This window comes from Bemisia tabaci, chromosome 3 (genome assembly GCF_918797505.1).
Source record: "Bemisia tabaci chromosome 3, PGI_BMITA_v3".
In the NCBI taxonomy this organism is placed as follows: domain Eukaryota; kingdom Metazoa; phylum Arthropoda; class Insecta; order Hemiptera; family Aleyrodidae; genus Bemisia; species Bemisia tabaci.
This window is the reverse complement of record NC_092795.1, coordinates 14,177,045-14,201,567: the sequence shown is the minus strand read 5'-3', so window position 1 is coordinate 14,201,567 and position 24,523 is coordinate 14,177,045. Positions and strand designations below refer to the sequence as shown.

General features: G+C 35.2%; 1 protein-coding gene across 1 annotated transcript; it reads right to left on the bottom strand.

The window, feature by feature from the left end:
• Nucleotides 1–17,018: 17,018 nt before the first annotated feature.
• Nucleotides 17,019–23,498, bottom strand: LOC140224144 (uncharacterized). Its single transcript, XM_072297565.1, has 2 exons — nt 22,521–23,498; nt 17,019–19,742 (listed from the first exon to the last, which is right to left on the bottom strand). The coding sequence occupies exons 1-2, from the start codon at nt 23,496–23,498 to the stop codon at nt 18,669–18,671; spliced, it is 2,052 nt and encodes a 683-aa protein (XP_072153666.1). The 3' UTR covers nt 17,019–18,668.
• Nucleotides 23,499–24,523: the final 1,025 nt, after the last annotated feature.

Sequence of the window (24,523 nt, the reverse complement as noted above, 5' to 3'; positions counted from 1 at the left end):
TTTTTTTTTCCTTTTTTTTTTTTTTTGACTGAGACGTTAAGAAAAGAAAATTAAAGTGATATAGAAAAGGTAAAACATCGTTGAAAGTAAGCTGATGAAATATGAAGAAAGTAGTGTAAATAGGAGACATGGCGATTGGAGGTTAGAATTGAACATGTATGTGCAGTTGAAAGTGAAATTTGCCCTTACTTCCAGCGTTAATTTAAAAATTGGTATATATCTACCTATATTAAAAGTACGAACATAGTAATAAATAAGCAATAGGACGAACCAAATCGTCCGCATAATAATATAATTGAAGTAAATTACTAGAACTTCTTTAGCTGGCAATGTATTGATATTGGTATGAGAGTCAAGTGAATGTGTGATACTTGGAGTATCTTATCACTAGTTGAATGCGTAATAAGGCGTTGAATGCAATTACTTTGAGATTAGTGAAATACATAAGAAACGAGGGTGAATAAATTAGATGTGCTGAATAAACACGTTTAAGCAGACTATCAAATAGTGTAAAAAAATTAAATGTGGGTAGAAAGTTGAAGAAAATTAGGTCAATTGGTCAAAAAAAAATTCATAACAATCATAATAGCGTAATGTGACCAAAAACTAGAAGGGGAGTTGAATACTTGGGAACACCTAAAATAATACATTTATAAAGAGGCAGTGTAAAGATAAAATAAGAAAATGTTGGTTTTCTTTGTATAAAATCGTCAACTTTTGACAATAACTAATTTAAAAAGAATAAAACAATTAAAATTCAAGTTAGAATATTTAAACGTGTAAAAATAATGCAAAAGTATTGAGAAGAGAAAAAAAAAACAAACAAAAATGCTAAAACTGAGAATTTGAGTAAAAAGTTCGAGCGGACTTAGGAAACTCGGAAAAAATTCAGTTTATACTTTTCCACACGTTGTGATTGTGAATGTCAGAAAAATTTGGAAAAAAAAAATCAAATTATAAATACATAATAAAATAATAAAATAATAAAATAATAAAATAATCAATCTAAGTTCGGTTTTGTGGTGATATGAAAGTTAATTCGTAACTTTCAAAGTTTTAGGTTCTTATACCTTGAGACCTTGTATTAGATCTTCTAGAAGTGATCACTGGTCGGGTACTACTCAGCTCCACTCGTTCGAACTCTTCGTCCGAATCATTATAGTGTGAACGAGGGGTGCGATTTCTAGTTAAATTGATATTAGTGATACAAATTTTAGACAGGTCAACTGGAGCATTTCTATTTGATTCTGGCCAGAGACGTCCAAATATTGGTAACCAGCGGAAGTTACAACATTTACAACAAAAAATATACGCCATGATCAAAGCGAGAAGGAGAATGGTAAAAGCTACATAAAATTGATACAATATTGAATGAGAAACGATATGTGGCTTGTTTATAGTTGCTTCTAATGTTTCTTGAAACTGGTCAAGTTTATGTTTTGTATGTCTTAATTCTTCCATATTAAGACCTGTAATGCTTATAGGTTTCATTAGTCTTGGCTCTCTTCCGAGAAATTGACTTTTGTAGACGCAACAATTGTCCAATGAAATATTAAATTTAGGTATAAAATTAGTTACATTAGAAGAATAGTTGGATGCTGATGTCAATGTGGTTGAATATGTGTAGAGTTGACAGCGCGGCTGGAGTGTCATTAATCCAGAGCCATTGATTGACACGTCTAGGATGTGGTTGGGGTCATCCTCGCATGATATAGAAGCCGGTGTTGGGCTGGTGATCGTGAAAAGCCAAGTATCTGGTTGAATAGGGTGCCAAATCTCAAGATTCGCCTTCAAGGTATGCGTTAGGCAATCCTCCGGAACAGTGGGTGGGCTTGCGAGCAGCCTTGTTGCGCACACTGGATTTTGAGCGGTTGAGTAAGTCACCAGATTTTCGCAGATAAATTCTCCATCAGCTGTGCGAGTGCACCCGGTCCTATCCCTAATTTGACAATATCTTGTTCTTGCCGCATTAATTAAAAGGTAGGGGTACTGAGTGTCAATAATTGAAATCACAGTTTGATGTTCAGTAAAAGCTGGTAATGGCAAGAGGTGGTAAAAATTGAATTTAATTCCGGTAACCAAAGGGATTTTTATCGAAAAAATTAAAAGGTCTCTGTCGTAAAAGAGCGGCTATATTACAAATGGTAAAATACTTATGGATATCATTAAAATCATGTGGAGAAAATGGAAGTTCCAGATTTTGTTTTAATTTAATTTTTTCTAATTCTATTTTAAAGGATTTAGGGGTTATTATACTAGGATGAATAACTTTCTGTTTAATAAATAGAATTGACTCGATAAGGGTATTCAGCTCGTCTCGAAGTTGGTCGATTAACGTGTTCAGGAGGTTCAATTGTTGTAAAATCATGGTTTGTAGGCTTAAATTGGTTATGTTGGCTCTAGTTCTTAATTGTTCGTCATTGAATACTAATATATTACTGTTTAAGGTTTCTCCTGCTTTTTGTAACGAATCAGCGCTCGAATTATAGTTTTTAATTGTATCAGAAATTAAGTTAACTTGGCTTTGAATTAATGTTTGAGTTTCTTTATTCGTATGTAATAGATTATGGATTGAGTCGGAATAGAATTGGGCATCTTTGGCATCTGGGATACCGAATAGCCAATTTGCTACGTAACTCACGCCATCAAATATGCCGCGGCGTCTCCTAGAATTGTGAAAATTATGACCTAGTAAATGCTGGGCTGTATCGAATTTTGATTCGAGCGATAAAACGGATTGATTTATTTCTATTAAAGTTGAATTACAGTGAAGATCAATGTGTTTTTCCTCCGTAACGTGGCCACACATATTAGCGGTTTTATCGGCAGAATTTTTAATTAATAGTAGTTTTTCGCGATAAAATGTGACATTAGGGAATGATAATAGGGTATAATGATCATTAGAAATTTTGGCTGTCCCTAAGTTGTTGAAATAAATACCTGATTGGTCAAAAATGGGGGTTATTGTGTAAGGCGAATTTGGAAAAACTTGTGATACATGGAGAATGGTTAAAAGAATTAGAATGATACCGCGATTCATGATTCTTCTTCTTCTTCCTCACTTTCAGAATCTGAAACACACGGTTTGAGTAAATTTAAGTGATATACTTTCGTTTTGTTTTTACCTATCTGTAACAGGGCTGTCTGGTTATCAAAGAGTTCAAGAATTTGGTAGGGTCCTTTATATTTTGGTTGTAAGCTTTGTGGTACTCCTTCTCTCAGAGTTTTATTCACAACATAAACTGAGTCATTTACTTTTAATTCAATGGGATTCAGCTTCCTATCATAAAATTTTTTTGAAATAATTTTTGATTGGTTTAAATAATCTTTTGCTAACATGTGTGTTTGATTTAATTTTAATTTTAATCCATCGCAATAATCTTCATAAGTGTATTTAAAAGTAGGAGATCGAGAGAGAGTGTTAGGCTAGGGTGGCCCTTATTTTGGACTTTTTGGAATTTAATGAGCAGCACCCCCTAGATTGGTTCTATTTGATGTAAAAACACTGTAAAAAAAATTTGAGGCCTTTACGTCAAGGGTAAATGGTGCCGAAAACAGGGGAAAGATGCAGCGCGTAAAACTGAAGAAGCGCATTTTTACGCTTTTCGCCGATTTGACTGCCGTTTTTAAGGGAGTTGTAGATGCTCAACACCCATTATTGATGGTGTTTCTAACACAACTTTTTGCGTAGATTTAGGATATTTTAACAGATTTGGCCTCAGGTAATTACCTACCCCCCTTACGGTAGGCTAAAGTGGCCCCAAAACGTCATTTAGGCTCCCGAAATCGCTTTTTTCCGAAGTTCGGCGCTTGTTACGGGCAAATGCAAAGGCTTCAAGAACTACAATTTTCTTGTATGTGGTACAACTTATTCCGTAGATTAAGTATATTTTAACATGTTTGACCTCAGGCAATTACCCCTCCCCCCTCCCCCGCCCTGCGCACAGTAGGTTGAGGGGGCACTGAAACGCGATTCAAGCTCCTGGAATCAGATTATTTCAAAGTTAGGCGCTCGTTACTTGCAATTTAAAAGACTGGAAGAAGCATAATGTTCCTCCACGTATAAAATAACTTTCAAATGCACAAATTTTAGGAAAAATACTGAGGAAGGGTGTAAAAAAACTTACAATGACTTTGGTTAGTCCGCTCTACAGTTTCTTTCGTAAAGTTGATTTTTTAACATTGGGAAAAGCTTTCCGATAATCGCTAACAACCTGAAGAATCCGTTGCCGCTCTTCGTCCGATTTTGTGAGTTTCTGGCTGTACTCTTCAAACAAATTTAACGCCGCGTTCGGCTGTGTCGTTGACAACCTTGATTTTTTTCACAATTTCGCGATTTTTGAGGTACTGAGGATTTTCTAGCCATGTTGATGGATTTTCTTTAAGAAAGTCTGACGAGAGATGGAATCGCTCAAACAATTTATATGACGAACAAGAAATAAAATTGGAAATATCTTTTCCTGAAATGTCTTCTGCTGATTGTAGTTTTGTTTTCTTCTCACCATCTTCGAGAGGGTTTTATTTAGATAAAGCAGTTACCATTTTCCGTTTGCACTCAACAGAAATATCTCTGTCAAAGAAAGAAAACGCTGCAGCTTCAGGGATCAGGTACCACAAATGGTTCATGAGATTTGATACCGTATCTTTTGTAGCTACATACGGTATCAAAATTCTGTAGAGCGGGTAAGATTCTGTACAACTGTAGAGCGGACTAACCAAAGTCATTGTAAGTTTTTTTTACACCCTTCCTCAGTATTTTTCTTAAAATTTGTGCATTTGAAAGTTATTTTATACGTGGAGGAACATTATGCTTCTTCCAGTCTTTTAAATTGCAAGTAACGAGCGCCTAACTTTGAAATAAACCTTGAAATTTAAAATTTATAAATATTTTAAAAACCTTTTAAATACCTCTTCTATTTGTTTCTCGTGATCCTCCCAACTTGAGTTGGCCAGTACTACGTCATCAAGGTAAACAAAGCATTGAGAACCCTGTAGTCCCATTAAAAGGCGGTCCATGAGCCGTTGTTGTGTCGCACATGCTGTTTTTAACCCAAACGACATGCGTAACCATTCAAAGTGACCGAAAGGGGTAGTGTATGCTGTTTTAGCAATGTCCTCGGGTCGAATTTTCACCAAGTGAAAAGCCGATGAGACATCTAATACCGTGAAAAATTTACTGTACCCAAGATTGTCTAAAATTGTGGAAATGGAGGGGAGGGGGTACGCGTCACCGATAGTGACTTTATTGAGCGCCCTATAATCTACGCAAAGACGCCATTTAGTTTGCCCAGAAGCATCGGACTTTTTAGGAACCATTAAAATAGGACTGCTGTAAGGACTGTTAGAATGCCTAATTATTTTCTGAGGCAACATTTCATCCGTTTGTCTCTTAATCTCTTCGTAATGCCGTTGTGGAGGACGGTACAATTTACTTTTGATGGGGTTTCGGTCGGTGACTGGAATTTCGTGTTGAACAAGATCGGTGTACGGAAGAGAGTCTCCCGGTAAATGGAAAATTGCATGGTACTTCGTGCATAATTTAAGTATTCCGTTTCTCTCTTTCTCATTTAAATGATCTAAGCGTAAATTCTCTTTCAAAAGTTTCAATCGTTCGTTACTAAGGGTCTTATTATTAGTTTCTGACTGCACGTTTAACACAGGCTTCGGCGGGGGAGAAATTTCATCAAGTACTAGATTAATGCGGTGAATGTTGACAGTTTTGTGCGTAGTATTGAGTACCGTTGTAATTGCTCGCTTATTTTCTACTTTCACCACGGAGCGGGCCAAATAAACGCCGTCCGAGATTTGCAGTTCCGGGGTTATACCAAATTTTAAATCATTTTTAACATCAAGTTGAATCACCGATTCCGACCTTGGTTTTAACATGATAATGTTTGATTGGTTTTCATTGAATTCGCGATGTAACTTGATTGGCGTGCAAATTGAGTCAATTTTCAGCGTATACGAGGAAAAATCAATTAGAGCATTTTCATTGGTTAAAAAGTCATTGCCTATTATGCCATCATGCGGAATATTACATGGTAATTTTACAACATGGAATTTTATGGTAAAGTTTTGGTTCTCAGCTTTTAGTTTGATGACTGATGTCCCCTCGGTGCAGATGGGACTATTAGCGGCTAGTCCATTTAAAGTAATTTTTTCAGCGGAATTAATTTTGATTCGATGATTTTTTATGCTTTCGTAACGCAATAAACTGACGTCAGCGCCGGTATCAGTCATAAATTTTAAGCATTGATTATTTAGATTAGCCATTACAAATACGGTATTTTTACTTTCAGGATTAAAAAGAACGTCTTTCGGGATCGGATCAATTTTTGGGTCAGAAACGAAATCACCATGAGAACTTGAATCAAACCCTCTTTTTAAATTTGTATTAAAATGACGTGGGTCAAGAATAGATGTAAATGCAAAAAATATAAACATAAATTTGAAAAATTTCCGAGATATTTTCGTGGCAATATTATAACCTCCTTTTGTGATAAAATTATGTGCGACTTTAGATAAAATTTTCAATGGATAATTTAGCATAACTAATAAAAATGATAATATCGGGTAAAATTGCATCATCCAGAACTTAAACTTGGTTGAGACACTTAAAGTAGAACACAAAATTTGTCTAAAATTAGAGTCTACGTGATCACTTTTTTGAAGAGATTTGCCATTTCGATATTTCCACCATTTAAAATAAGATTTAAAAGCTTTACTTTTAAGACTGTAATAAGACTTAAAAAGATTATTACCAAATAAATTTCCGGGTGCTTCTACCCTAAAACACGCACTGTCTTCCTTTTCGGAAGAATCTGCCCCAAAACTGATTTGTATGTCATGCGAATCGGGACTGCTAATAGAATTTTCAGTATGCAAATTTGATTCTTCAGAGGAACTTAAATCTGTATGAAGGGAACCTAAGCTAGAATTTTGAATACCAAATTGACTTAAATTATGATTTGAATTTTCGGTTTTAATTCGATTTTTCGTTGTATCAATTTGTGACTTACTATCTAAATTTTTATTTTCTTCAATTTTCATGGTAAGATCTTTGCTTAAAACTGGATTAAAAATACATTTTGCAACTTCAGTCTCTTCATCACTATAGTCTTATAAACGCCAGTCTTACAGCTGCTAGAATTATTACTAGGCTTACACACGCGAGGCTTAGAAATGCTAGATATAGAATGATCAAAGTTTATATTTGGATTTTTAACTTCATTTAAGTTTAGATCATCAGAATTTTTTAAACTAAAATCAGGATTAACAAGATCGCGGTCTGATTTCGCACTAGTTTCAATAGTATGTTGATCAGGCAAATTTGAACTTAATTCTAACGTTGAATTTGATTTATTTTTTAAAATTTGATTAATATTTTGTGGATCCTGCGTTACAGAATCGGCCGTAGAATTAATTTCCTCAAACAATTTCTGACAAGAGTTAAAAATAGCAATATGTCTCGTGTCAGAGGGTTCGACACGTAAATCAACCTGAGAATTTAATTTAAGATCCTCAGTATTTTGATTAATCATTGAACTCGAATTTTGAATGAGTGCCGGACTTGGGTCTTGACTGTCATTCAAAAGTGGATCAACCCTGAGCGTATCATGAGATTCGACCAATTGTTCAGGGGTCCGTTGACACGTATTCAAATCAAAATCAGAATTATCTTTTATATTATTTGAAATTTGAGCACTAGATACTAACTTAAAACTATTTGGAGATTCGTTAGATTGATTAAAATTTCGGGCATAGTTTGCCAAGTTCGGGAACCCTTCAGACTGACGTGGACAGAAGGGTCTCATCAGTTTAAAGGCTGCTGCTGCTCCGAGCAAACGCGAACGTTCGAACCAACTTGATTCGAATTTTGTCCTCTAAATTGATTTTTCAAGAAACATTCTTCAGTATTATGACTACCGTGACTATTGTGAATATTGCAATATTTTTGCTGCTTATCATACTGGTTATAATTAGCATTGTAATTTGGGGCGGCATTAGAATTATGATTAAAGTTAGTGGGCCTTTGCTGCTGTTTTTGCAACTTCCTGCACGTGTCGATAACGTGATTATGCATCCCGCAATACGTACATACTTTCTTTGGGACTTGATTCACAAAATTAGATTGAAATTGATTAGGATGATTCTGATTTTGAAATAAGTTAGGATTGTAGTTTTGATAATTAAAATTAGGATTTTGACCTTGGTATGAAAAGTTAGGATTAAGATGATTTTGAAAATTAGTATTATAATTAGGATTTTGATAATTAGGATTATAATTAGGATTATGATAAAAGCTAGTATTCGGATTCGATTGTTGTTGAAAGTTCTGACTGAAATTACTTCTTTGAAAAGGGTTACTGTTTGGCTTAAATTGATGTGCAGCATTTTGAGATGGATTAAAATTGTTATTAAATTGACTTTGATTACGATTATTACTAGAATATACTTCAGAGTTAAAATAAATATTTCCTTTAGAAAATTTATTTTTCCCGCACTCTGAGGTATCGTGATTTTTCATTTTACAAAGATCACACCATTTATTAGACGCCGCTCTTTGAGCACTTGATTTTAAAAATTGTTCTTCCTCCTCTGCCTTATTAAGTGCTTGGAGCAAATTTTTGAGCGTTTGACATCTAAGAAATCGTGAAATCTCTGGAACTGAGTGATAAATAAAACGGCTAAGCGCTAATTCTTCGATAATTTCTATTTTCCCGGTAGTGTTTGAATTTTCTGATGATTCTAAAGTAGCTAAAATACGAGTTTTAGTAGAATTAATTCGGTTATAAAAATCGATCACTGATTCGTTTGTTTTTTGTCTCAAATTGTTCATCTCTTCCATTAATTGGACATAGCTTTTCCTATCCAAGTAAAAGACGTCGAGAGCCTGTTTCAATTCTTTCCATGAGTTTAAACTTTTACCTCTTATACACGACTTAACTGAACTGCTCAGTCTAGAATAAATAATAGTTAATAAGGGGACTGATTCGTCGGCAATCAGTTCGGCATTATCACAGTTTACTACAAAATCATAATATTCACTTGCATTACCATTAAACTCACCGAGTAAGTTACGCAAAAATTTCAAATCTGTAATTTTACCGGTAGGGCGAGCCATTTTGGGTGGGGAAAATTGAATACGGCAAGAAACAAAAAAATTGATCAAATTATAAGATAGGGTAAAATACACTGCACACACCTTTTGGATTTGATGATATGACGGCAAGCCCCAGGAACAGCTCCAAAAACAACGGACTGCAAGTCGCGGAGTGGTTTAGCACGTAAAAAAAATGCGTTTCTAGGTCGACTGCGCCAGTGTTGGGATCTAGACTATGCTAGCTCCTCTTGCAATTCAGCGGGAGGGTAGTTGAAATAGGTGGTCATCTCAAATCTCGTGCGAAAATGAATTCGTGATTTAAGATCCTTAAGTCCTAAAAATATTGTTGGGATCTAGACTATGCTAGTGTCCCAAAACAAGAGAGAAAAAAAGGTCCAACACGAAAGATGGATGTCTATGAATAAATAAAAATATATATTGAACGTGAATCAAACAATGCACAATAATGACAGAACGGAAGAACCAAGAATAGCGCCTTGACTCGTGGTCGCGGGGTAACACAGGAGTAATCGCTAATGCTAGAACAATCTCTTTTAAATCGATCGATCTAATGAGCTTATGGGCCTAGGTGTTTGGGAGAAAATGAAGATGAGGTAACCATCTGCAAATAGGTAGCCGGACCCGGCTCATGGCGGTCATTAGGCTGGGCCGCGAAGTGTCGTCAGACCGGACATGAACCGGATACGAACTGTATCAGGTGATATGACTGAGAATAGTCGTAAGAGATAGATGTAAGGTATGTTAGGTATGTTGGGCGCACAACACTCCTCCCTCCATGTGAGAAAAAAAAATTAAAATTTGGAAGAAATTTTAATTTTTTTTTTTTTTCCTTTTTTTTTTTTTTTGACTGAGACGTTAAGAAAAGAAAATTAAAGTGATATAGAAAAGGTAAAACATCGTTGAAAGTAAGCTGATGAAATATGAAGAAAGTAGTGTAAATAGGAGACATGGCGATTGGAGGTTAGAATTGAACATGTATGTGCAGTTGAAAGTGAAATTTGCCCTTACTTCCAGCGTTAATTTAAAAATTGGTATATATCTACCTATATTAAAAGTACGAACATAGTAATAAATAAGCAATAGGACGAACCAAATCGTCCGCATAATAATATAATTGAAGTAAATTACTAGAACTTCTTTAGCTGGCAATGTATTGATATTGGTATGAGAGTCAAGTGAATGTGTGATACTTGGAGTATCTTATCACTAGTTGAATGCGTAATAAGGCGTTGAATGCAATTACTTTGAGATTAGTGAAATACATAAGAAACGAGGGTGAATAAATTAGATGTGCTGAATAAACACGTTTAAGCAGACTATCAAATAGTGTAAAAAAATTAAATGTGGGTAGAAAGTTGAAGAAAATTAGGTCAATTGGTCAAAAAAAAATTCATAACAATCATAATAGCGTAATGTGACCAAAAACTAGAAGGGGAGTTGAATACTTGGGAACACCTAAAATAATACATTTATAAAGAGGCAGTGTAAAGATAAAATAAGAAAATGTTGGTTTTCTTTGTATAAAATCGTCAACTTTTGACAATAACTAATTTAAAAAGAATAAAACAATTAAAATTCAAGTTAGAATATTTAAACGTGTAAAAATAATGCAAAAGTATTGAGAAGAGAAAAAAAAAACAAACAAAAATGCTAAAACTGAGAATTTGAGTAAAAAGTTCGAGCGGACTTAGGAAACTCGGAAAAAATTCAGTTTATACTTTTCCACACGTTGTGATTGTGAATGTCAGAAAAATTTGGAAAAAAAAAATCAAATTATAAATACATAATAAAATAATAAAATAATAAAATAATAAAATAATCAATCTAAGTTCGGTTTTGTGGTGATATGAAAGTTAATTCGTAACTTTCAAAGTTTTAGGTTCTTATACCTTGAGACCTTGTATTAGATCTTCTAGAAGTGATCACTGGTCGGGTACTACTCAGCTCCACTCGTTCGAACTCTTCGTCCGAATCATTATAGTGTGAACGAGGGGTGCGATTTCTAGTTAAATTGATATTAGTGATACAAATTTTAGACAGGTCAACTGGAGCATTTCTATTTGATTCTGGCCAGAGACGTCCAAATATTGGTAACCAGCGGAAGTTACAACATTTACAACAAAAAATATACGCCATGATCAAAGCGAGAAGGAGAATGGTAAAAGCTACATAAAATTGATACAATATTGAATGAGAAACGATATGTGGCTTGTTTATAGTTGCTTCTAATGTTTCTTGAAACTGGTCAAGTTTATGTTTTGTATGTCTTAATTCTTCCATATTAAGACCTGTAATGCTTATAGGTTTCATTAGTCTTGGCTCTCTTCCGAGAAATTGACTTTTGTAGACGCAACAATTGTCCAATGAAATATTAAATTTAGGTATAAAATTAGTTACATTAGAAGAATAGTTGGATGCTGATGTCAATGTGGTTGAATATGTGTAGAGTTGACAGCGCGGCTGGAGTGTCATTAATCCAGAGCCATTGATTGACACGTCTAGGATGTGGTTGGGGTCATCCTCGCATGATATAGAAGCCGGTGTTGGGCTGGTGATCGTGAAAAGCCAAGTATCTGGTTGAATAGGGTGCCAAATCTCAAGATTCGCCTTCAAGGTATGCGTTAGGCAATCCTCCGGAACAGTGGGTGGGCTTGCGAGCAGCCTTGTTGCGCACACTGGATTTTGAGCGGTTGAGTAAGTCACCAGATTTTCGCAGATAAATTCTCCATCAGCTGTGCGAGTGCACCCGGTCCTTTCCCTAATTTGACAATATCTTGTTCTTGCCGCATTAATTAAAAGGTAGGGGTACTGAGTGTCAATAATTGAAATCACAGTTTGATGTTCAGTAAAAGCTGGTAATGGCAAGAGGTGGTAAAAATTGAATTTAATTCCGGTAACCAAAGGGATTTTTATCGAAAAAATTAAAAGGTCTCTGTCGTAAAAGAGCGGCTATATTACAAATGGTAAAATACTTATGGATATCATTAAAATCATGTGGAGAAAATGGAAGTTCCAGATTTTGTTTTAATTTAATTTTTTCTAATTCTATTTTAAAGGATTTAGGGGTTATTATACTAGGATGAATAACTTTCTGTTTAATAAATAGAATTGACTCGATAAGGGTATTCAGCTCGTCTCGAAGTTGGTCGATTAACGTGTTCAGGAGGTTCAATTGTTGTAAAATCATGGTTTGTAGGCTTAAATTGGTTATGTTGGCTCTAGTTCTTAATTGTTCGTCATTGAATACTAATATATTACTGTTTAAGGTTTCTCCTGCTTTTTGTAACGAATCAGCGCTCGAATTATAGTTTTTAATTGTATCAGAAATTAAGTTAACTTGGCTTTGAATTAATGTTTGAGTTTCTTTATTCGTATGTAATAGATTATGGATTGAGTCGGAATAGAATTGGGCATCTTTGGCATCTGGGATACCGAATAGCCAATTTGCTACGTAACTCACGCCATCAAATATGCCGCGGCGTCTCCTAGAATTGTGAAAATTATGACCTAGTAAATGCTGGGCTGTATCGAATTTTGATTCGAGCGATAAAACGGATTGATTTATTTCTATTAAAGTTGAATTACAGTGAAGATCAATGTGTTTTTCCTCCGTAACGTGGCCACACATATTAGCGGTTTTATCGGCAGAATTTTTAATTAATAGTAGTTTTTCGCGATAAAATGTGACATTAGGGAATGATAATAGGGTATAATGATCATTAGAAATTTTGGCTGTCCCTAAGTTGTTGAAATAAATACCTGATTGGTCAAAAATGGGGGTTATTGTGTAAGGCGAATTTGGAAAAACTTGTGATACATGGAGAATGGTTAAAAGAATTAGAATGATACCGCGATTCATGATTCTTCTTCTTCTTCCTCACTTTCAGAATCTGAAACACACGGTTTGAGTAAATTTAAGTGATATACTTTCGTTTTGTTTTTACCTATCTGTAACAGGGCTGTCTGGTTATCAAAGAGTTCAAGAATTTGGTAGGGTCCTTTATATTTTGGTTGTAAGCTTTGTGGTACTCCTTCTCTCAGAGTTTTATTCACAACATAAACTGAGTCATTTACTTTTAATTCAATGGGATTCAGCTTCCTATCATAAAATTTTTTTGAAATAATTTTTGATTGGTTTAAATAATCTTTTGCTAACATGTGTGTTTGATTTAATTTTAATTTTAATCCATCGCAATAATCTTCATAAGTGTATTTAAAAGTAGGAGATCGAGAGAGAGTGTTAGGCTAGGGTGGCCCTTATTTTGGACTTTTTGGAATTTAATGAGCAGCACCCCCTAGATTGGTTCTATTTGATGTAAAAACACTGTAAAAAAAATTTGAGGCCTTTACGTCAAGGGTAAATGGTGCCGAAAACAGGGGAAAGATGCAGCGCGTAAAACTGAAGAAGCGCATTTTTACGCTTTTCGCCGATTTGACTGCCGTTTTTAAGGGAGTTGTAGATGCTCAACACCCATTATTGATGGTGTTTCTAACACAACTTTTTGCGTAGATTTAGGATATTTTAACAGATTTGGCCTCAGGTAATTACCTACCCCCCTTACGGTAGGCTAAAGTGGCCCCAAAACGTCATTTAGGCTCCCGAAATCGCTTTTTTCCGAAGTTCGGCGCTTGTTACGGGCAAATGCAAAGGCTTCAAGAACTACAATTTTCTTGTATGTGGTACAACTTATTCCGTAGATTAAGTATATTTTAACATGTTTGACCTCAGGCAATTACCCCTCCCCCCTCCCCCGCCCTGCGCACAGTAGGTTGAGGGGGCACTGAAACGCGATTCAAGCTCCTGGAATCAGATTATTTCAAAGTTAGGCGCTCGTTACTTGCAATTTAAAAGACTGGAAGAAGCATAATGTTCCTCCACGTATAAAATAACTTTCAAATGCACAAATTTTAGGAAAAATACTGAGGAAGGGTGTAAAAAAACTTACAATGACTTTGGTTAGTCCGCTCTACAGTTTCTTTCGTAAAGTTGATTTTTTAACATTGGGAAAAGCTTTCCGATAATCGCTAACAACCTGAAGAATCCGTTGCCGCTCTTCGTCCGATTTTGTGAGTTTCTGGCTGTACTCTTCAAACAAATTTAACGCCGCGTTCGGCTGTGTCGTTGACAACCTTGATTTTTTTCACAATTTCGCGATTTTTGAGGTACTGAGGATTTTCTAGCCATGTTGATGGATTTTCTTTAAGAAAGTCTGACGAGAGATGGAATCGCTCAAACAATTTATATGACGAACAAGAAATAAAATTGGAAATATCTTTTCCTGAAATGTCTTCTGCTGATTGTAGTTTTGTTTTCTTCTCACCATCTTCGAGAGGGTTTTATTTAGATAAAGCAGTTACCATTTTCCGTTTGCACTCAACAGAAATATCTCTGTCAAAGAAAGAAAACGCTGCAGCTTCAGGGATCAGGTACCACAAATGGTTCATGAGATTTGATACCGTATCTTTTGTAGCTACATACGGTATCAAAATTCTGTAGAGCGGGTAAGATTCTGTACAACTGTAGAGCGGACTAACCAAAGTCGTTGTATCAATTTGTGACTTACTATCTAAATTTTTATTTTCTTCAATTTTCATGGTAAGATCTTTGCTTAAAACTGGATTAAAAATACATTTTGCAACTTCAGTCTCTTCATCACTATAGTCTTATAAACGCCAGTCTTACAGCTGCTAGAATTATTACTAGGCTTACACACGCGAGGCTTAGAAATGCTAGATATAGAATGATCAAAGTTTATATTTGGATTTTTAACTTCATTTAAGTTTAGATCATCAGAATTTTTTAAACTAAAATCAGGATTAACAAGATCGCGGTCTGATTTCGCACTAGTTTCAATAGTATGTTGATCAGGCAAATTTGAACTTAATTCTAACGTTGAATTTGATTTATTTTTTAAAATTTGATTAATATTTTGTGGATCCTGCGTTACAGAATCGGCCGTAGAATTAATTTCCTCAAACAATTTCTGACAAGAGTTAAAAATAGCAATATGTCTCGTGTCAGAGGGTTCGACACGTAAATCAACCTGAGAATTTAATTTAAGATCCTCAGTATTTTGATTAATCATTGAACTCGAATTTTGAATGAGTGCCGGACTTGGGTCTTGACTGTCATTCAAAAGTGGATCAACCCTGAGCGTATCATGAGATTCGACCAATTGTTCAGGGGTCCGTTGACACGTATTCAAATCAAAATCAGAATTATCTTTTATATTATTTGAAATTTGAGCACTAGATACTAACTTAAAACTATTTGGAGATTCGTTAGATTGATTAAAATTTCGGGCATAGTTTGCCAAGTTCGGGAACCCTTCAGACTGACGTGGACAGAAGGGTCTCATCAGTTTAAAGGCTGCTGCTGCTCCGAGCAAACGCGAACGTTCGAACCAACTTGATTCGAATTTTGTCCTCTAAATTGATTTTTCAAGAAACATTCTTCAGTATTATGACTACCGTGACTATTGTGAATATTGCAATATTTTTGCTGCTTATCATACTGGTTATAATTAGCATTGTAATTTGGGGCGGCATTAGAATTATGATTAAAGTTAGTGGGCCTTTGCTGCTGTTTTTGCAACTTCCTGCACGTGTCGATAACGTGATTATGCATCCCGCAATACGTACATACTTTCTTTGGGACTTGATTCACAAAATTAGATTGAAATTGATTAGGATGATTCTGATTTTGAAATAAGTTAGGATTGTAGTTTTGATAATTAAAATTAGGATTTTGACCTTGGTATGAAAAGTTAGGATTAAGATGATTTTGAAAATTAGTATTATAATTAGGATTTTGATAATTAGGATTATAATTAGGATTATGATAAAAGCTAGTATTCGGATTCGATTGTTGTTGAAAGTTCTGACTGAAATTACTTCTTTGAAAAGGGTTACTGTTTGGCTTAAATTGATGTGCAGCATTTTGAGATGGATTAAAATTGTTATTAAATTGACTTTGATTACGATTATTACTAGAATATACTTCAGAGTTAAAATAAATATTTCCTTTAGAAAATTTATTTTTCCCGCACTCTGAGGTATCGTGATTTTTCATTTTACAAAGATCACACCATTTATTAGACGCCGCTCTTTGAGCACTTGATTTTAAAAATTGTTCTTCCTCCTCTGCCTTATTAAGTGCTTGGAGCAAATTTTTGAGCGTTTGACATCTAAGAAATCGTGAAATCTCTGGAACTGAGTGATAAATAAAACGGCTAAGCGCTAATTCTTCGATAATTTCTATTTTCCCGGTAGTGTTTGAATTTTCTGATGATTCTAAAGTAGCTAAAATACGAGTTTTAGTAGAATTAATTCGGTTATAAAAATCGATCACTGATTCGTTTGTTTTTTGTCTCAAATTGTTCATCTCTTCCATTAATTGGACATAGCTTTTCCTATCCAAGTAAAAGACGTCGAGAGCCTGTTTCAATTCTTTCCATGAGTTTAAACTTTTACCTCTTATACACGACTTAACTGAACTGCTCAGTCTAGAATAAATAATAGTTAATAAGGGGACTGATTCGTCGGCAATCAGTTCGGCATTATCACAGTTTACTACAAAATCATAATATTCACTTGCATTACCATTAAACTCACCGAGTAAGTTACGCAAAAATTTCAAATCTGTAATTTTACCGGTAGGGCGAGCCATTTTGGGTGGGGAAAATTGAATACGGCAAGAAACAAAAAAATTGATCAAATTATAAGATAGGGTAAAATACACTGCACACACCTTTTGGATTTGATGATATGACGGCAAGCCCCAGGAACAGCTCCAAAAACAACGGACTGCAAGTCGCGGAGTGGTTTAGCACGTAAAAAAAATGCGTTTCTAGGTCGACTGCGCCAGTGTTGGGATCTAGACTATGCTAGCTCCTCTTGCAATTCAGCGGGAGGGTAGTTGAAATAGGTGGTCATCTCAAATCTCGTGCGAAAATGAATTCGTGATTTAAGATCCTTAAGTCCTAAAAATATTGTTGGGATCTAGACTATGCTAGTGTCCCAAAACAAGAGAGAAAAAAAGGTCCAACACGAAAGATGGATGTCTATGAATAAATAAAAATATATATTGAACGTGAATCAAACAATGCACAATAATGACAGAACGGAAGAACCAAGAATAGCGCCTTGACTCGTGGTCGCGGGGTAACACAGGAGTAATCGCTAATGCTAGAACAATCTCTTTTAAATCGATCGATCTAATGAGCTTATGGGCCTAGGTGTTTGGGAGAAAATGAAGATGAGGTAACCATCTGCAAATAGGTAGCCGGACCCGGCTCATGGCGGTCATTAGGCTGGGCCGCGAAGTGTCGTCAGACCGGACATGAACCGGATACGAACTGTATCAGGTGATATGACTGAGAATAGTCGTAAGAGATAGATGTAAGGTATGTTAGGTATGTTGGGCGCACAACACTCCTCCCTCCATGTGAGAAAAAAAAATTAAAATTTGGAAGAAATTTTAATTTTTTTTTTTTTCCTTTTTTTTTTTTTTTGACTGAGACGTTAAGAAAAGAAAATTAAAGTGATATAGAAAAGGTAAAACATCGTTGAAAGTAAGCTGATGAAATATGAAGAAAGTAGTGTAAATAGGAGACATGGCGATTGGAGGTTAGAATTGAACATGTATGTGCAGTTGAAAGTGAAATTTGCCCTTACTTCCAGCGTTAATTTAAAAATTGGTATATATCTACCTATATTAAAAGTACGAACATAGTAATAAATAAGCAATAGGACGAACCAAATCGTCCGCATAATAATATAATTGAAGTAAATTACTAGAACTTCTTTAGCTGGCAATGTATTGATATTGGTATGAGAGTCAAGTGAATGTGTGATACTTGGAGTATCTTATCACTAGTTGAATGCGTAATAAGGCGTTGAATGCAATTACTTTGAGATTAGTGAAATACATAAGAAACGAGGGTGAATAAATTAGATGTGCTGAATAAACACGTTTAAGCAGACTATCAAATAGTGTAAAAAAATTAAATGTGGGTAGAAAGTTGAAGAAAATTAGGTCAATTGGTCAAAAAAAAATTCATAACAATCATAATAGCGTAATGTGACCAAAAACTAGAAGGGGAGTTGAATACTTGGGAACACCTAAAATAATACATTTATAAAGAGGCAGTGTAAAGATAAAATAAGAAAATGTTGGTTTTCTTTGTATAAAATCGTCAACTTTTGACAATAACTAATTTAAAAAGAATAAAACAATTAAAATTCAAGTTAGAATATTTAAACGTGTAAAAATAATGCAAAAGTATTGAGAAGAGAAAAAAAAAACAAACAAAAATGCTAAAACTGAGAATTTGAGTAAAAAGTTCGAGCGGACTTAGGAAACTCGGAAAAAATTCAGTTTATACTTTTCCACACGTTGTGATTGTGAATGTCAGAAAAATTTGGGAAAAAAAAAATCAAATTATAAATACATAATAAAATAATAAAATAATAAAATAATAAAATAATCAATCTAAGTTCGGTTTTGTGGTGATATGAAAGTTAATTCGTAACTTTCAAAGTTTTAGGTTCTTATACCTTGAGACCTTGTATTAGATCTTCTAGAAGTGATCACTGGTCGGGTACTACTCAGCTCCACTCGTTCGAACTCTTCGTCCGAATCATTATAGTGTGAACGAGGGGTGCGATTTCTAGTTAAATTGATATTAGTGATACAAATTTTAGACAGGTCAACTGGAGCATTTCTATTTGATTCTGGCCAGAGACGTCCAAATATTGGTAACCAGCGGAAGTTACAACATTTACAACAAAAAATATACGCCATGATCAAAGCGAGAAGGAGAATGGTAAAAGCTACATAAAATTGATACAATATTGAATGAGAAACGATATGTGGCTTGTTTATAGTTGCTTCTAATGTTTCTTGAAACTGGTCAAGTTTATGTTTTGTATGTCTTAATTCTTCCATATTAAGACCTGTAATGCTTATAGGTTTCATTAGTCTTGGCTCTCTTCCGAGAAATTGACTTTTGTAGACGCAACAATTGTCCAATGAAATATTAAATTTAGGTATAAAATTAGTTACATTAGAAGAATAGTTGGATGCTGATGTCAATGTGGTTGAATATGTGTAGAGTTGACAGCGCGGCTGGAGTGTCATTAATCCAGAGCCATTGATTGACACGTCTAGGATGTGGTTGGGGTCATCCTCGCATGATATAGAAGCCGGTGTTGGGCTGGTGATCGTGAAAAGCCAAGTATCTGGTTGAATAGGGTGCCAAATCTCAAGATTCGCCTTCAAGGTATGCGTTAGGCAATCCTCCGGAACAGTGGGTGGGCTTGCGAGCAGCCTTGTTGCGCACACTGGATTTTGAGCGGTTGAGTAAGTCACCAGATTTTCGCAGATAAATTCTCCATCAGCTGTGCGAGTGCACCCGGTCCTTTCCCTAATTTGACAATATCTTGTTCTTGCCGCATTAATTAAAAGGTAGGGGTACTGAGTGTCAATAATTGAAATCACAGTTTGATGTTCAGTAAAAGCTGGTAATGGCAAGAGGTGGTAAAAATTGAATTTAATTCCGGTAACCAAAGGGATTTTTATCGAAAAAATTAAAAGGTCTCTGTCGTAAAAGAGCGGCTATATTACAAATGGTAAAATACTTATGGATATCATTAAAATCATGTGGAGAAAATGGAAGTTCCAGATTTTGTTTTAATTTAATTTTTTCTAATTCTATTTTAAAGGATTTAGGGGTTATTATACTAGGATGAATAACTTTCTGTTTAATAAATAGAATTGACTCGATAAGGGTATTCAGCTCGTCTCGAAGTTGGTCGATTAACGTGTTCAGGAGGTTCAATTGTTGTAAAATCATGGTTTGTAGGCTTAAATTGGTTATGTTGGCTCTAGTTCTTAATTGTTCGTCATTGAATACTAATATATTACTGTTTAAGGTTTCTCCTGCTTTTTGTAACGAATCAGCGCTCGAATTATAGTTTTTAATTGTATCAGAAATTAAGTTAACTTGGCTTTGAATTAATGTTTGAGTTTCTTTATTCGTATGTAATAGATTATGGATTGAGTCGGAATAGAATTGGGCATCTTTGGCATCTGGGATACCGAATAGCCAATTTGCTACGTAACTCACGCCATCAAATATGCCGCGGCGTCTCCTAGAATTGTGAAAATTATGACCTAGTAAATGCTGGGCTGTATCGAATTTTGATTCGAGCGATAAAACGGATTGATTTATTTCTATTAAAGTTGAATTACAGTGAAGATCAATGTGTTTTTCCTCCGTAACGTGGCCACACATATTAGCGGTTTTATCGGCAGAATTTTTAATTAATAGTAGTTTTTCGCGATAAAATGTGACATTAGGGAATGATAATAGGGTATAATGATCATTAGAAATTTTGGCTGTCCCTAAGTTGTTGAAATAAATACCTGATTGGTCAAAAATGGGGGTTATTGTGTAAGGCGAATTTGGAAAAACTTGTGATACATGGAGAATGGTTAAAAGAATTAGAATGATACCGCGATTCATGATTCTTCTTCTTCTTCCTCACTTTCAGAATCTGAAACACACGGTTTGAGTAAATTTAAGTGATATACTTTCGTTTTGTTTTTACCTATCTGTAACAGGGCTGTCTGGTTATCAAAGAGTTCAAGAATTTGGTAGGGTCCTTTATATTTTGGTTGTAAGCTTTGTGGTACTCCTTCTCTCAGAGTTTTATTCACAACATAAACTGAGTCATTTACTTTTAATTCAATGGGATTCAGCTTCCTATCATAAAATTTTTTTGAAATAATTTTTGATTGGTTTAAATAATCTTTTGCTAACATGTGTGTTTGATTTAATTTTAATTTTAATCCATCGCAATAATCTTCATAAGTGTATTTAAAAGTAGGAGATCGAGAGAGAGTGTTAGGCTAGGGTGGCCCTTATTTTGGACTTTTTGGAATTTAATGAGCAGCACCCCCTAGATTGGTTCTATTTGATGTAAAAACACTGTAAAAAAAATTTGAGGCCTTTACGTCAAGGGTAAATGGTGCCGAAAACAGGGGAAAGATGCAGCGCGTAAAACTGAAGAAGCGCATTTTTACGCTTTTCGCCGATTTGACTGCCGTTTTTAAGGGAGTTGTAGATGCTCAACACCCATTATTGATGGTGTTTCTAACACAACTTTTTGCGTAGATTTAGGATATTTTAACAGATTTGGCCTCAGGTAATTACCTACCCCCCTTACGGTAGGCTAAAGTGGCCCCAAAACGTCATTTAGGCTCCCGAAATCGCTTTTTTCCGAAGTTCGGCGCTTGTTACGGGCAAATGCAAAGGCTTCAAGAACTACAATTTTCTTGTATGTGGTACAACTTATTCCGTAGATTAAGTATATTTTAACATGTTTGACCTCAGGCAATTACCCCTCCCCCCTCCCCCGCCCTGCGCACAGTAGGTTGAGGGGGCACTGAAACGCGATTCAAGCTCCTGGAATCAGATTATTTCAAAGTTAGGCGCTCGTTACTTGCAATTTAAAAGACTGGAAGAAGCATAATGTTCCTCCACGTATAAAATAACTTTCAAATGCACAAATTTTAGGAAAAATACTGAGGAAGGGTGTAAAAAAACTTACAATGACTTTGGTTAGTCCGCTCTACAGTTTCTTTCGTAAAGTTGATTTTTTAACATTGGGAAAAGCTTTCCGATAATCGCTAACAACCTGAAGAATCCGTTGCCGCTCTTCGTCCGATTTTGTGAGTTTCTGGCTGTACTCTTCAAACAAATTTAACGCCGCGTTCGGCTGTGTCGTTGACAACCTTGATTTTTTTCACAATTTCGCGATTTTTGAGGTACTGAGGATTTTCTAGCCATGTTGATGGATTTTCTTTAAGAAAGTCTGACGAGAGATGGAATCGCTCAAACAATTTATATGACGAACAAGAAATAAAATTGGAAATATCTTTTCCTGAAATGTCTTCTGCTGATTGTAGTTTTGTTTTCTTCTCACCATCTTCGAGAGGGTTTTATTTAGATAAAGCAGTTACCATTTTCCGTTTGCACTCAACAGAAATATCTCTGTCAAAGAAAGAAAACGCTGCAGCTTCAGGGATCAGGTACCACAAATGGTTCATGAGATTTGATACCGTATCTTTTGTAGCTACATACGGTATCAAAATTCTGTAGAGCGGGTAAGATTCTGTACAACTGTAGAGCGGACTAACCAAAGTCATTGTAAGTTTTTTTTACACCCTTCCTCAGTATTTTTCTTAAAATTTGTGCATTTGAAAGTTATTTTATACGTGGAGGAACATTATGCTTCTTCCAGTCTTTTAAATTGCAAGTAACGAGCGCCTAACTTTGAAATAAACCTTGAAATTTAAAATTTATAAATATTTTAAAAACCTTTTAAATACCTCTTCTATTTGTTTCTCGTGATCCTCCCAACTTGAGTTGGCCAGTACTACGTCATCAAGGTAAACAAAGCATTGAGAACCCTGTAGTCCCATTAAAAGGCGGTCCATGAGCCGTTGTTGTGTCGCACATGCTGTTTTTAACCCAAACGACATGCGTAACCATTCAAAGTGACCGAAAGGGGTAGTGTATGCTGTTTTAGCAATGTCCTCGGGTCGAATTTTCACCAAGTGAAAAGCCGATGAGACATCTAATACCGTGAAAAATTTACTGTACCCAAGATTGTCTAAAATTGTGGAAATGGAGGGGAGGGGGTACGCGTCACCGATAGTGACTTTATTGAGCGCCCTATAATCTACGCAAAGACGCCATTTAGTTTGCCCAGAAGCATCGGACTTTTTAGGAACCATTAAAATAGGACTGCTGTAAGGACTGTTAGAATGCCTAATTATTTTCTGAGGCAACATTTCATCCGTTTGTCTCTTAATCTCTTCGTAATGCCGTTGTGGAGGACGGTACAATTTACTTTTGATGGGGTTTCGGTCGGTGACTGGAATTTCGTGTTGAACAAGATCGGTGTACGGAAGAGAGTCTCCCGGTAAATGGAAAATTGCATGGTACTTCGTGCATAATTTAAGTATTCCGTTTCTCTCTTTCTCATTTAAATGATCTAAGCGTAAATTCTCTTTCAAAAGTTTCAATCGTTCGTTACTAAGGGTCTTATTATTAGTTTCTGACTGCACGTTTAACACAGGCTTCGGCGGGGGAGAAATTTCATCAAGTACTAGATTAATGCGGTGAATGTTGACAGTTTTGTGCGTAGTATTGAGTACCGTTGTAATTGCTCGCTTATTTTCTACTTTCACCACGGAGCGGGCCAAATAAACGCCGTCCGAGATTTGCAGTTCCGGGGTTATACCAAATTTTAAATCATTTTTAACATCAAGTTGAATCACCGATTCCGACCTTGGTTTTAACATGATAATGTTTGATTGGTTTTCATTGAATTCGCGATGTAACTTGATTGGCGTGCAAATTGAGTCAATTTTCAGCGTATACGAGGAAAAATCAATTAGAGCATTTTCATTGGTTAAAAAGTCATTGCCTATTATGCCATCATGCGGAATATTACATGGTAATTTTACAACATGGAATTTTATGGTAAAGTTTTGGTTCTCAGCTTTTAGTTTGATGACTGATGTCCCCTCGGTGCAGATGGGACTATTAGCGGCTAGTCCATTTAAAGTAATTTTTTCAGCGGAATTAATTTTGATTCGATGATTTTTTATGCTTTCGTAACGCAATAAACTGACGTCAGCGCCGGTATCAGTCATAAATTTTAAGCATTGATTATTTAGATTAGCCATTACAAATACGGTATTTTTACTTTCAGGATTAAAAAGAACGTCTTTCGGGATCGGATCAATTTTTGGGTCAGAAACGAAATCACCATGAGAACTTGAATCAAACCCTCTTTTTAAATTTGTATTAAAATGACGTGGGTCAAGAATAGATGTAAATGCAAAAAATATACACATAAATTTGAAAAATTTCCGAGATATTTTCGTGGCAATATTATAACCTCCTTTTGTGATAAAATTATGTGCGACTTTAGATAAAATTTTCAATGGATAATTTAGCATAACTAATAAAAATGATAATATCGGGTAAAATTGCATCATCCAGAACTTAAACTTGGTTGAGACACTTAAAGTAGAACACAAAATTTGTCTAAAATTAGAGTCTACGTGATCACTTTTTTGAAGAGATTTGCCATTTCGATATTTCCACCATTTAAAATAAGATTTAAAAGCTTTACTTTTAAGACTGTAATAAGACTTAAAAAGATTATTACCAAATAAATTTCCGGGTGCTTCTACCCTAAAACACGCACTGTCTTCCTTTTCGGAAGAATCTGCCCCAAAACTGATTTGTATGTCATGCGAATCGGGACTGCTAATAGAATTTTCAGTATGCAAATTTGATTCTTCAGAGGAACTTAAAT